The sequence below is a fragment of the Drosophila innubila genome (genome assembly GCF_004354385.1).
Source record: "Drosophila innubila isolate TH190305 chromosome 3R unlocalized genomic scaffold, UK_Dinn_1.0 2_E_3R, whole genome shotgun sequence".
In the NCBI taxonomy this organism is placed as follows: Eukaryota; Metazoa; Arthropoda; class Insecta; order Diptera; family Drosophilidae; genus Drosophila; species Drosophila innubila.
Genome location: NW_022995380.1, coordinates 13,077,225 through 13,092,451, shown reverse-complemented (window position 1 = coordinate 13,092,451; position 15,227 = coordinate 13,077,225). Strand labels below are relative to the sequence as shown.

Sequence of the window (15,227 nt, the reverse complement as noted above, 5' to 3'; positions counted from 1 at the left end):
GCCAAAGTGTCTCAAACTCGAGTTGCTGCCTTTTATTTTGGCCAATTTGCTGGCAATTGAAACGCATTTGAAATGATTAGAAAAAATCAAGAAAAATCAAATTCATAAAAGTTGAAACTAGTGGAACCAGTTGCTAACTTTACGTGTGTGTGTGTGTGTGTGTGTGTGTGTGTGTGTGTGTATGTATGTAATGTTAATAAAGGCAGCGCACAACACTTCAGAGCTTAGCTTAGCGCTGGAGATGAAGTGGAGTCATCTTGTGTGGCGCGACTTCAACATCTCAAGTTGAAGTTCGCACGGCACTTGTAAAATGCAAAAAGAAAAAGATAAATAACATATAGTATGGGTGGAAAAATAGCTAAGAAATGCAGAAATGCTACAACAGCTGCCTGACTGAAAGTACTTTCTTTCTTAATAAGATGCGCAGCTCGCGACTTTGTAGAGGACAGAGACATGGATGCGTCTGTGTCTGCCTCTTCGTCTGCCGTTGCCACTGCCGCTGCTTCTGCCACTGTCAAGTTAATTTGCTGCCTGCCTCGAACTTGCTCTAATGCATGCAACAGCAGCACTACAGACACTCCTTTTCTCCACTCCCCGTTGCACTATGCCAGCTGCAGCTGAGACAACGACAACAATTTGCTGCCTTATCTTTCTGACTCTCTCTCTCTCTCTCTCTCTCCCTCTCCCTCCCCAACACACTCTCTTTGCAAATGACACAAAAGTGAGTTTTGGGAACTGGCAAAGTGGCACAAAGGTTGCCTGCCTGCCTGTCTCTCGGCCCGTCTGCTAGCCTGCCAACCATGGAGACAGTCAGGCAGGTGTTGAAAATATGCCGCCGTCAGCAAAAATTTGTTAGGGTGTCTCTTCAGTGCTGTCGCCGCTGCAACAACATGAGCTAAGTGCATCACTAACAGCATCAACAGCAACAACAAATGGGGCTTTTGGGTTACTATGCTGCTGTGGGGTCATTTTGTGCTAGTGCCAATAAACTTAGCTGTAATTTATAAAAGGGACACATATTATATTAAAAAAAATAATATATAGATAATACATAATGATGTTCGAATGTTTGTGAATGCATCTATTAAATAATTTAATAATTAAGTTTTACAATAGTCATCAGTGGGAATCAATTAGATGAAAATATCTAAAGTCCAAAGTCTAACTATAGTTCAAATGCTGAATATCGAGAGAACAGACAAATTTAAAAAATAAGAAGAAAGATACAAAATTAAAAAAATTTTTAATAATATAAAAAAATATAATATTATAATAGAAATTTGAGAACCTGTTTATGACTCTTTAAGCGGTCTAAAAAGTGTTTAATTTAAATGTAATTTTATGAAGGGTTTTACTTTGATTTAATTATAATTTTTTTATTCTTACTTAATAAGTAAGATTAATATATTGTTGGTACTGTCCATTCAATCAAAAAACTATGTTAGACGAAAATTGAAATATATTAAGGTATTATGCTTAAATCTGGTGCCTAAATAAATCGTGAAGTGCGTTTTTTACTTGTATTTCTTTGCAAATTAACACAAATTTAAAATTCCTTCTTTACTTCTGAGCAGCCCTCAAACTCTTCACGCCTACGCAGGTTGGGTGATTTGCCTGTCACTTACATAGCTAGCAATGGAGTTAGTGATGGTGATAGAACTGGAGACATAAAGACGCCCACCAGGGACGCGACAATCTGCTGTGTTAAATTGCTACTTACTGCCAGGGCAACACTCAAAATGTATCCATCAAAGACAGAAAAAAATGTCAGACAAGCCAAAAAAAAAAAACAAACAGAACAACATTAAAATTAATCAACAAGCTAAAGACAAACAAACAACTTTATAGCTAAGCGCGTGGAACATTTCAAATTTTTGGATTTTTGTAGTTTTAATTTAGTTTCGGTCACCGAATCCAACGTAGCAGCGTGGGCATGTTCTTTTTAGATTCTTTTTAGAAGCGTGTGAAAAACAAATTTTTGTTATACGAGTGAGTAAACAATTAAGCGAATGGAATAGAATGGAAAAGCATAGAATGAGATGAGATGAGTTGAGTTTGGGAATAAGTGTCTATCACTTCTTGATATTCCCGCAGGGTTCAAAGTCAAAGAACTTTCGGTTACTTTCAAATTAAAAGCCTGTTTCTTTTTTGGGCATTGTTCTTAGGGCATTTCCGTTTTCATAAATTAGTTGGAATCATACAGAAATAGAACCTTTCCCTCATCACTGACCGTTGCGTAATCTCGTGCTATAAATGTCATCGTAAGAAATCTTCACAATGATCTTACCATTCACTACCATTTAAACGCTAATTTGTTGTTGTTTTTTTTTTAAATGATCAAATTTTATGATCATCTATGGTGTTGTAGCTGGCACGCACGCAAGTCAATAAAAGGAATTTTATGTAGCAATTTATTTAATTTACGTTGCGTTCTTTCGATTTGCTTTCGACTATATAATTATTTTAAATTACTTTTAATTGCCGCAGGCGTTAAGATCCAAACCTAACCTGAAACCACTCTACCACTTGAACAGGCAATTTCAATGTGGACAATAAACTAAAGCATAGATAATTATCTTTGATTATAATCAAATCGAAATAAGCCAACACACATTTAATGTGTTTTTTTAAGTAACAAATTGATTGGCTAAATTAAGTGTCATTTAAATAAGTTGTAAAAAATATGCTACTTGCAAATATCTTGCTTTTCAATCTCTTAACTACATCATTAAGAATGTAACATGCTTCAAAAGAATAGCTTTAGTCTAATTAAAATTGAGCTTATTGCTGAAAATCTTTCACTATCGGACGTTTATTTTTTTCAAGATACATTCTGAAGGTTTTTAGATTCTTAACAAATATTTCTGTTTTTACTAAATAAATATTTTTAAGATCTCCGACTAACATTTAATTTATTATATACCGCATAACTTAGCTAGCTGGCAACCGCAAGCTTTACTTTTAATTAAATGAAATGCAATTTAGCCAAGTTTTTTGGCAATTTGATGAACCGCTTTGATTTGGGCTACGAAGACCAGCAAAATAGATGAAAACTAATATACAATTTTTCACACCATTTGCTCCACATTTCGTTTGGAATTTTAAAGTGCCGTTAGCTGATCCAAGACTGCGCTTCAATTGTTATTATTATTAATTAGAAAAAATATTTGTTGTGCACTCCACAAAAAATAAAGCCAAACATCGCCTGACGTTTATCGCAACCAGTGCATCAATGTGGTTTGACTCGAATGGACCACGGCCAGCTTAGACTGGAGCTGCAGTCTTTGATTAGAACTTGGCCATGACATGCGAGGCCAAGTTGCTGAAACTGTTCAGTTAACGTGTCCGTGTCAGCAAATTAGAGAAAATTTTTGTTTGCTCAGTAATTGGCTTAAAAGCGACGAAAACCGAAAGAAAAAAAAACCTGAAGCGTGTTTTACAAATTTGTTTTCTTATGTATACTCTCCATGCTCCCGCGTTCCCTCTTTTATTCGCCCACTCGGTATCATCAATCCGGTTTAGGTTTTTTTTAGAATTTTTTACTATCAAGAGATTTGCATTTAAAATTTCATAATTTGCATAACAAAGGCACACAGCAAGTTAAGTTATTGTGAGTGTGTATATTTATAAACGGCTTAATATGTTTTATATTTAGAGAATTGAAAGCAGGAATGTTTCTAACTTCAATTTGGCCAATCGAATTTTCGCTTTCAATGAAAGTACAAAAATACAAGAAGTAAATTGAAAAAATCGAGAGGTTCGACTATAATATAACCTGTCGACAATGCTTAAAAATAAATTAAGTAATTCTAGCTCTTGGAATAAAGTACTTTAGAGTATAGAGTTGATGTACTTTTCTCAAAATTTGCCTCTATCAATCAAATCAATCAAAAATAAAAAAAACTATTGCTTAGTTCAATAAAATTAATGCAAATATTCAAAGATAATAAAATTATGCAACACAATTGGATTCGAAGTCATAAGCCCGAAACTTGCTTATTGCCACATAAAAAGCGAATAAGACCTTATCCAACCATTTAATGATCCAGTAAATGGATTGCCTTTTGTAAAAAGTAAAAAAAACATGGTTAAGTTTTTAATAAAAAAAAAAATAAATATAAAGTTGAAAAGTATTTCGCTTTGATATACGGCTAAATTTCAACAATATTTTAATTACAGAAATTTAAAAAGTGTGCGAAATATTAAAATACGAAATACGAAATATGTTAATTAGCCAGACACGCGGCAATTTATGTTCCAACTCCACGGGGAAATTGGTCAGATTAGACAAAACTATTGGCAGATGGTTTCATGTGGGCAGCAAAAGTAAAAGCGAACAAATGAGAATAAGCACGAAGTTTGCCAGCTAATTAATGTGTCATTTGGGGTCACGCTTCGACTTCGAAAGTATGGAATTCGATATGCACTCTATTCAAAAATTAATGAGTGAAGTTAATAAGTACTATGATTTGTGACTAATTTGAGACGTATAATAGATCTCTCAAAATTTAAACGATAACAGAGGAATCAGATATAATAATTTTATATTCTGTACTATGTTAAACTAAATCCATATGAAAGAAGTAAAAACACATTACAATATGTTCAATTAACGAATAGATTAAAAATCTATTGGTAGATTTTATGAAAATATTTATATCTTAGATTTGGTATTGAAAACTGTTTGTTGTCTTTTGTCATTTAAACCCTTAACGCTATACGAAGTGGCACAGCATTACAATTACCGATCACCATTAAGAATCTCCATAAGTTTGTCACTTAAGCTACGGCTTTAGTTTGTAAACAAAGCCGCTAATTGTTGCGCCTGTGCCCAGTTTATGGCCATAATTGTTGACTATTTATAAGCACCCAATAGCCAAGAAATTTATTCAACGGAAAATAATACATAAGCAAGCTGGTATTGCGGTGGGTTGGTTGAAGATTGCTAAAAGCGAATATTTGCCAATCACTTATAGTTGATGAAAGATCCAAAAGGTTGATGAACATGTTTCGGACTTTTGGAGCTCTGATTGCTCATCCGCAGAAGCATCAGGTGTTGTTTTTGTCTGCTGCAAATATGGTGCCTAATTAAAAATATATAAATACAAAGCGAAAAATGAAACAAACGCCAGCACGAGAATCCCAAAGAATCAAGCATGTTGAATCTTCCGCATTTGCTTTCAAATCCAATTTGTTAATTTGCTTTTATTTTTGGCAAAAGCCAAGAACAACGAAAACAAAAAGATTAATCCATTACGGCTGCCTTATGAGCAATTTTAGTGTCAATATGGGCGAAAATAGACCACATGGGACTTAAAAGCGAGAGGAAGTCCAATTTCGATGACGCTCCAAACAAATGACTGAGGCAACAACAAACTTCTTGTCCATAAAACCTCACTGTACGAGTTAAGAGGAAAAAACAAAAGACGCCTGTTAAACTGCTGTTGACATTACAGTTGCTGTAATTGTTGCCCTTCTTCTCGCCGTCGTTGTCGTTGTTGTTGTCATACGCGTAAACAAATGACTTAGGCAACGAACTCGCGACTTGTCTCTGCCGTTTTTATGCAATATTTGCCCAGACTCAGACCAAAAACATATAACAAAAAAATTAATCATTCATTTCATTTATCTCATTTGTTTGTGCATTGTATTATGACGCACACACATATGTAATACTCTTAACAAAAGTCACCGTTTTCAAGCATTTTCAATGTCAAAGTTGTAATTGCTTAGACAAAAAAATAGAAAAATTTCGATAGGTTTTTAAGATATTGCTCTTTATTTTGAATCACCCACACTTCACCACAGCGCGCTTCAGCGTTTATAAGACAGCTTAAAATTGTCGAATTTTTGGTTTACTTATATTTTTGAAGTAAAGCATATCAAAATGTTTTTGCCACTTGAGACGAAAAAAGAGTATGGGAACCAATTTCCAAATATATGTATAAAAATAAATAAATAATAAAATATTTAATATTTATTTGTAATATAGGTTTGGAATTTGTTAAAAATTGAAATAGTATATATTTATCTTTTTAGTTGATTAAAAAATGTAAATTAAAAATGGAGTTAAATTGTTAATTTTGAATATTTTATATTATCTTACAAACCAAATCAGCAAAATAATTATTGTTAATTGGAGTATATTTCAGAAATTAATTTTATAACTTAAAGAGCATTTGATAGTGGGTACACTAAATTTGTGCCTCGGTTTTGTGGTCGTCTCTTATGACGTCTATTTTAACACCTTTTTCGGCAAGTCATGAAACAAAGGAATCATGCGGGCTATGTGTACAGAATAATTTGTGGCTCAAATTCTAAACGTTTCAACCAAATACCCCGCGGTCTGAGCCTCGGGGCTACCGCACTATAATTGAGTTGTCAATGACATCACACCAAAAGTACGAGTCGAAAAAAATAAAGACAAAGAACCGACCGGAAATGCAGTTCACACAATGGTAACATAACTAAACTCCCAGGCCAGGCTCTCCCTCCCTCCTTTTCAATTGCAACTCCCTTTTGCACCCTGGCTGCATAACGTTTAGGGTTACCATGCGCCGGTCTGTCACACAACTTTTGTTACATTTTTCGTTGGCATTTTAAACATTTTTTTTTTCAGTAATTTTTTCTTTGTAATTATGCGAAAATGAAAATAAACACAATAAGAGACCCCCATGGGCTGTAGGTCTCTGACTCAGCGTCAGTTGGTGTCATTTTCTGGGCTCGGATGTCGACACCTGTGCACCCGGTTGGGTCACGGGCCAAAAATGTGAACTCATATGTGAAGAGAGGTTGCCCAGTACTCAACACATAAAGCCAAATGCCACCAAATATATGTGTATAATGAAATTTTGTTTTATGTCTACGACTTTTGTGCGTCTGCATGCCATGGTAATTATCCAGCCAATGTTTGCCACACATAAATGTTGTGACTAACAACATGTATGTATGTGTGGCATGCAAATTTACTGCGATATTATATGTAGGGGTGAGTCACTAAGCGGGAAATATAAAACAGCAAAGAAACTGTTGGAATTATAGCAACTTCGAGGGTTGCTTCTTTGGGGTTAATAGTTCGATCCGAAAACCAGTCTTATAGAAAAAGCTGACTGTTAAGATGGTTGTTCAACCAAAATAATGCATTATCTTGTACCATTTTATGTAAGACTTTACACCTGCTGTAAGCAATAATTCATAACGTTCATTACGCAAAAATTTCTTTAATTTCTTAATTACAAATTCAAATATCCATTGCAAAGACGCACTTAGCTCCACTCCCCGCTTTGCGGCAATATCAAAAAGCTACAAACATTTCGCATTTGCCAGGGGCGAATCAAATTAAACTTTCGCACGCCCAGACGGACGACAAAACGATATGATGCAGCACCGCATCATCATCGCATCTCATCTCTTCAAACAATTCATATAAAGAAACTGAAACAGCACTTTCAAATGTTTTGAGTCAGGCGCCTCAAAGCTGACAGCCGAGTTGAACGCCTACACCTCAACCTCATGCGCAGCCTCCGAGATCGCCATACACAAACAAACTAGTGTCAGGCACAAAAAAAACCCAATGAAAAGCAAAAGTGTGTAAAAATGTGACACATAGGCTAGAGATAGCAAGAGAGAGAGAGAGAGAGATGATGATGAATTTAAAAACAACATGTAATACAATGTTCATGTAAATAAAAACTTTTACTTTTCAACCACCAAATAAAAAAACAATAAAAATACTGCAAAAATATTTGCGCATCATGCGATTTGATTTGCAACAAAGTTTTAACTTTAAAGATGTGTTTTTAAAAGCATTTCGATATTTATCAACAACCAACATGATGATAAATATTTTGCAAGTGTGTTGAACCTTACTAAGTTTGTTGCCTAAGTCTTTTGATTTATTTCTGCTGCGCATCCTATCAAATTGCATTTTGCTATTTTACCATTGATTGAATTACGAGCATGGAATGTGTGGGGGTGGAATGGTGGGTGGGTGGTTGGTTGTACAAAGTAAAAGGCTTTTAAATAACATTTTAGCATGCACTATGCCTTATGCAATGCCAACGCCGCCTACCATTTGCTCAATATAGTTATGTATATGTACCTCCCAAGGAGTCAGCTAAAAGCGCCGCACAAATTGAAAGTATTTTTATTTGAATTTTTTATGGCACAAGTGCCGGGAATTTGAATGGTCTTAAATGCAAATTTACATCAAAATCTAATTGGCTGTATAGTAATTAAGCATAAAAAATGAAAGTGAAGTGAAAGAACGGTTAGCTTCGGAATGTCGAGCATTTAACAAAAAGTTGTTTTGGACAAAAACTCATCTTACGACTTATAGTTCGTCTGTCAGTTATACGACATAACCAATCAATGTGAAATAAATTTGGTAGGATATGTAATATGCCATAATATATTAAATATAAGTATCATAAGCTTATGTTCCTTTAATAACTGTGGTGTGTTTTAAGTTATCTACGAAAAAAAAAAGATTTTGACATTTTGTAATTAACTGTAATTATCCATTGATTTCCAATGATTTAACTTGATTTTTTACTGCGGCACTTCTGTTTTTAGTACGCGCTCCTCCTCCTTTTAAATTTGCAACATTTCGTGTTGCACACAAAATGCGCAGAGACATAAACATTAGCTAAATTCAAGGCAAATTTGGAATTTCAAACACATTTCGGCAGCTATTTTCAGTTTTGTTCGCTTACAATAAAAGCAAAAACCAAATGCGAACCGAAAATAGCCCAAAAGGCATTTGAAACAAGTAATAAAGTGAGCAAAATTACCAAATTATATGTGCCTGAAATTTGCCAAGCTCAAAAATTGCAATTTTGCGTTTAATTTGGGGTCACTCTTAACAGTGTGATTATGTAAAAACATAACAGAGTCACTGTGCTGTTAAAGGATCGCGCTGTTGCTGTAAAACAATTTTTGTTATTTTTGTTGCTTTCTTGCATCTCTACATATTTCTTTTGCGCTTTTTAATGTTACAATTTTTTGAAGGCATTTTAATTGCAGCCCCCGCGGCCAAGTTAAATGACACATGCGCTTGCCCAGACCTCAACTTGGTCGGGCCACTTTGTTGTTGTTGCTGCTGCTGCTGCTGTTGCTGTTGTTGCTGTTATTGTAGCTGGTGAAGACTTTCACTTTGCAGCGCTAAGATGAAATGGCTATTGACTCTTTGGACAAAAATAAAGCGAACCAATTAACCCATTAGCGTACACTTTTAAATAGCTTTAAACCAGAGCACAGCAATTTGCCAAAATTTCTAGAAAACGTTTAACAAAATGTAAAAACAACAAATAATATCTAAAGTATAAAAATTCAACTTTAAGACATGAGAAAGCTAATGCAACTATAAATCAACACATAAATTTCGCAAATTGAGTGAGTATAACTTAACCATTAAAGTTCTTGAAGCATAAGTATTTACTGAGCACTCGGTAGCGTACCGTCTAGAAATAATTATTTAATAATTATTGCATAAATATTTATTTAATTGTTATCAACATAGACATAACGCAACAGATACTGAATTCTAATATAGTAAAAAAGAATTTATGTGAGAATTGATATTCCTCTGTTTATATAAAGTTGAACTAAGCTGACAGAATAGCCAGTTCTGGTCTAGGTATACTCTTCTTCTTCAAAAGATATTTGTAATCCTTTTACACGATATATTGTAGAACATTCCAATTCCTTATCTTTGTATTCGGAATAACTGATAATTCCTTATTTACTATAGTTATAAATTAACAACTAAGGACTCACCGTCTTGCCTGTCTGGGAATAGACTGTGTCCAGCATACTGGCGCCTTGTGCAATTGATGCATATTCCGTGACGATTTATAGGTTAAATCGCCGCACTCCGTTTGCCACACCTGCAGATTGCCCTCGGCCGGATAGAATGTGTACAAGCTGTGCGTGGCGGAGGCAATCACTGGCGATGAGCCGCCACCATCGACACCGACACCAACACCATCCGCACCGACAGCCACCAGCGGCGAAAGCGTTGCACTTGAAATGGGCTGCACCAGCAGCGCCGCCTGTCCGGCAGCCGCAGATGCCGCCACGGAGCCAACTGGTCCAGTTGACGTGCTCTTGTAGTTGAGCATGCGACTGTTGCCAGTGACGACACCGTTGCTGCTGCAGCTGCTCACATTGCCATTGCCGTCGTGCTTGAGTATAAGACTGCTGGGATCATAGCCATGACGCTGACGTCCAATCGCGTCCACGGAATGCGAGCGCAGTGCACTCCGTGCTGGAGGCGTCACGTGCAGACGCCGTCCGCGTCTGTAACCCGCCGCAGCGGACGCAGCAGCTCCGGCACCGACTGACACGCCGCTGGTCAGTCGATGATTGTGTATGCTGGAGGCGGCGCTGGCCACCAACGGTTGCCGCTGCTTCTGGTATTGCAATCGTTGTTGCTGTTGCTGCTGGTGTTGTTGTTGTTGGTGCTGGAGTTGGTGTTGGTGCTTGTGCTGCTGTTGTTGCTGCTGCTGCTGTTGTTGCTGCAATTGTTGCTGTTGATGATGCAGTTGCTCCTTGAAATATTCGCGTCGCTGTAGCTGCGGAGCGGCCAAACTGAGTGCACCGCCAGTGCCGCCGACTCGTGTTGCTGGCTTGTCTGTCAGGTTATTGTTGTTGCTGTTGCTGCTGCTGTTGCAGTTGCTGTTAGTATTATTGCTGCTGGCACCGCCCGTTGCAGCCGAGCTGAGCAGTGCCAACTTGCTGGCATTGTTATTGTTGTTATTGCTGTTGTTGCTGCTGTTGCTGTTGGCAGTTGCACTTGTTTGATGCTCTGAATCAGTTGAAACCCGATCCGGATCACTTTCGAAACCTTCGTCAAGGGATCGTGTTGGACTCAGTATGGGCTTTGAGTGCTGCTCCAATTTAGACGCAGACATGTCCACTTGCTGAGCTTCGTAACTCTCGAAAAACAATATCTGTATATCTCAGTGTTACACTTGGCAACACTTTTGAAAAGTCGCAAAACTTTTCAACGGTAAAACGCGACAAAAAATCACAATGAGCTTTTCTGCTGCACTTGTTGCAGTTGCAGTTGCAGTTGCTTCACACGCCACTTTTTCTTTTAATTTGCCATGCACTTTTCAATTTGGTTTTTTTTTTTTTTTTTTTGTATATTTTGCTTATTTCACTTCGATTGTTGTCTGCGAGAGTCGCGCCAAAGTTGCAGTTATCAATTTGTAACAAGCTCAAAGCTTCCACTTCACGTCTGCCTCGCACGAAAGTCGTTTTCAAACTGATCAGCGACTGCGGCTCGAATTGTCGTCGACTGCCAGAGCGTCAGACGAAAGCACCGCTCGGCACTTGTTACGACTTCTTCGCTGAGTTGTTATTGTCGCTACACCTGCTGCTGCTGTCGCTGCTGCTGCCGCTGTTGTTGAGAGCGAGAGAGCCGGAGAGCGAGAGCGCTTAAGACAGCAAGCTCAAGAGCATGAGCCACAAAACAGCTGTTAGTTGTTATTGTTGCTGTGACTGAAGTATTCGCGAAATTTCGCAGCACTAAGCAGAGGATTGTGTTGATTGCTGGGAAATGCAACGGGAATGGGAGTGGGAATTGTTAACACTGCGAATATAGAGCTGAACTCAAACCTTGACTTTCAAGCAATATTTTTGTAGTGATTTACATGCATACATAAAGCTAGTCAAGTGATTGTTTATATATTTATTCAAGAAAAAAAAGTATGTATTAGCTCATACAGTATATATTCTTGGTCAGCGTAAATTATTTATTTATTATTATTATTTTCAATATAGTAATGCCCAGCAGCTCTCACTAATTATATTATTAATTTTTTTTAAAGAACAAACAAATTAAAACACACACTTTTTTGCTCAATAAAATATAAAATAATATATACATATATGCTTGTATATACTATACATGTGTATTAAAACAATTACTTGACATATAATATATACATATTAATGTATTATATCGACATTTTAAAGCTATTAATACTGCATTCCAAATTATATACAAAGGTTGACAAAGAAAATGTTACTATTAATGATAGTTAAAAATGCATTAGAAACATTTAAAATCAGGAAGTATATAACTCTCATATCTATGTACGAGACTCATGTTTACAAATCAAGGTAAACATTCAAATTAATAATTAAATTTTTTGTATACATTTTATTGTCTATACCAACTTTTCTTGCCACGAGTGTGCTGGAAGTTACGCTCTCTTACTCTCCCTCTCTCTTGCTGTCTCTTTCTACGTTCCGCTCATTCGCGCCATAAAATTTTCATCAATGAAAACACGCTAAAGCAACAACAGCAACCGGCACTAGAAACAACCGCAAGCCAGCTAAAAACAAACAACAGCTGAAAGCTCAACCAACAGCTCAGAGAGCTTTTGGCACCTGCTGCAGACAGTTGAAGCTGTGAGTAAGCCAGAGAGCAATCGGAGAGCCAGAGAAAGAGAGAGAGTGCCCAAATTTGGTGCCGACTTTGCTGGCGCTCGTGTTTTGTATTGTTTTTGTTGCTGCCATTTCATCTTCCTTTTGTTTGTGTGTTATTATTGTTTTTGTCTTCCTTTTTTTACTCAACGTGGCCACTGCGCTTGCGGCGTATTACAAAAACAGCAACAACAAGAGCAACAGTCGGCCATTGCAATTTGATGCCATCGAGCAATCGATGTTGAAGTGGAATGCCCTTACTTTGATTGATTTCCGGGTGCTGCGACGTTGACGACGCCAACAGCAACGTCAACGGCAGCGACAGCGACAGCGACAAAAGCGGCGGTGGTTTCATTTTTCGCCAGCGAAAAAGAAAAAGTGACCGAGACAATGGAGAAATTGCAATTGGCCATAACTGCAGCTATTGCTGTAGTTGCCTTAAAGAGGGTATCATGATTTTGTCAAGATGTTTGCAAGCTAGAAGTTGGGGAAATACCCTGTACGAGTACAATATAATTTGTTACATTTAAAAAAAAATCAATTTGAGTAACTCTGTACTTAAAACAATACCTAAAACTCATACATAAATGATTATTTCTTGAGCTTTATTTTTTTGAATCAAAAATAAAACTGAAGGTGCTGTTTTAGAAATTAAATAAACATAATTAATTTACTGGAAATATAATTTTGTAAAATTTTTTAATTTTTTTTAATATATTAACAAATAATACAAAAAATTATTAATCTTAAGATCATGGTGAAATTGCATAGATTACCCTTAAAGAAACATTTTGGTATATTTTACGTATTTTTACAGTTAGTAGAAATGAATAATTTTTTCAATTGAAAAAAAAAGAAAATAATCATTATTTACTATCCCTGTTTAATATTCAATACATTTAAGACTTCAAAAAGTCACCTAAGGTCTGTTTAGTAGTGTAACAAAGCTCTCGATGTTGTTCAATAATTTTAATATTGTTGTTTTATTCTCGCTTCCGATAACGATAATCATAACTATCGTTGCTGTTGCTTTTTAAGTTGCTGCTGCACTGATTTTCGCTTTTCTTTTATGCTCTCGTTTATAAGTAAATTTTAATAAAGTTGGCGCTTTTATTTTAGTCATACTCGTCTTTTTTTCGAGAAAAACAGTTGTTACAGTGGCAGTTATCGTAGTTATAACAGAAATTTAATAATATAAATTTTATAGTTTGAACACCATAAAAATGTAGATCTTAATTGTGTTTCGTAGCTGTTGCTTGTTATAGGATTACGTGCTGGTATTTTAATTTTGATTTTAATGAGAGAGCCACACTAAATGTGTTGACCTGCACTTGTAGCTAAAGTTTATTTCGAATTGGATCTGTAACTAGCTGGACTTGGACCCGAAACCGTTATAGTTAGGCAACAATTTCAATTATAAACACACCATAAAGTTCAGCTAAAGCGTATTGCAGTCAACACCCAATAAGCGCAAAATATTTCAAAACGAAGAGAGGAAGAGAGAGAGAGATAAAGAGAATAAGGGAAAGGGTGGGAGAGACTTGGTCTTAAAATGCTGTCTGTGGGTGTTTTATTGTTGTTGCTTTGTTTGCGGTTGGCAGGCCAAGTTCATCGGGGTTCAAGATTCAAGCGCAGCCACAAACTTGCCTGTTAATGAGCCCAAAAACAACAGCAACAACAACAATAGCAAAAGGCAATAAATCAATCAAAGTGCAGTTAGAGTGGTTCGGCGTTATATCAAAAGGCGTGTTTATAGCGCTGCTTTATTTAATTTGACAAGAGATCAAATTTAATTTGGTTTAAATTAAAGTACATATTACTAACCGACATATTTATATTCCAAGGTTGTGAAACTCAAAATTGTTGAAGAAGGTTCAGTTTCGGTGGTTAGATCGAGTATAACAGTTCTATGATAACAGTGCTTGCCAAGTGTAAAAGCACTATAAATAAATCATGCAAATTTGAACTAGCTTTTAATGTTCTTAATTATTAATATTTAAGGTATTCACATTAAGTTGAATTATTATTCATTTAATTGACCAAGCAAAACAAAAGTGTAATTCTTTACAGAAATTCATATTTTTGGTCTAGTAAACTTTATAAACACCACAAATAATTATTGATATATTCTACGACATAAATCCAGTTAAATTAAGAATGCTATCAGTTTTGTTTTGCTCTTGTAAGTATTTATTCCAACTAGCTGATCCATGACCGGCTGTGCAATGCATTCCAATTCAACTATTCATCATCCTCAGCACCCATGCATCAATTGTTGGCAATAAACAACCGTAAAATGTTTACAGCAAGCGTAAAACCCACAAAACTGTCTCCCAGTCCCGACGGACGAGCACAGACATGGGCGGCAACAACAGCGCCACGAGGCAGCAATTGAAGGAGATGAGCATAGGCGGCTGTTCAGGGAATGGCAGGGAATGGGGACAGGCAGTGGCAGCACCAGTTTAATTACAACTTTACTAGTTATGACAGACAACAACAACAACGACAACAACAACAAATGTCACATAATTTCCACAATTAAAGCATAAACTGAAGCAATGCATCGGCAGCTGGCGATGGGGATTGCATTTGGGCAGCGGCATAGACAAGGAAAGGGGCAACGGCAAAGGGATGAGCAGAGGGAAAGGGGAAGGGGGAGGCGGAGAGACACGCTTTGGCAACAGGTGCAACAGGCTAAAGCTGAGGCCTGAGTCCGTGGCACACGCATGCGTAAAACGGTTGTTAGCTGCTGCTGCTGTTGCTGTTGTTTCAGTTGCAGTTGCTGTTGCAAC

General features: G+C 36.6%; 1 protein-coding gene across 2 annotated transcripts in view; it reads right to left on the bottom strand.

Moving 5' to 3' along the window:
• Positions 1–11,307, bottom strand: part of LOC117791615 (alpha-protein kinase 1) — a 47,847-nt gene extending 36,540 nt beyond the window's left edge. The window contains exon 1 of one of the 2 annotated variants that reach the window (XM_034631417.1): positions 9,778–11,307. In XM_034631417.1, the coding sequence (XP_034487308.1) occupies positions 9,778–10,913 (1,136 nt within the window). In that variant the 5' untranslated portion in view covers positions 10,914–11,307. The remainder of the gene's footprint in view (positions 1–9,777) is intronic. The other variant, XM_034631418.1, reaches the window with a different exon arrangement.
• Between the last annotated feature and the right edge of the window lie 3,920 nt (positions 11,308–15,227).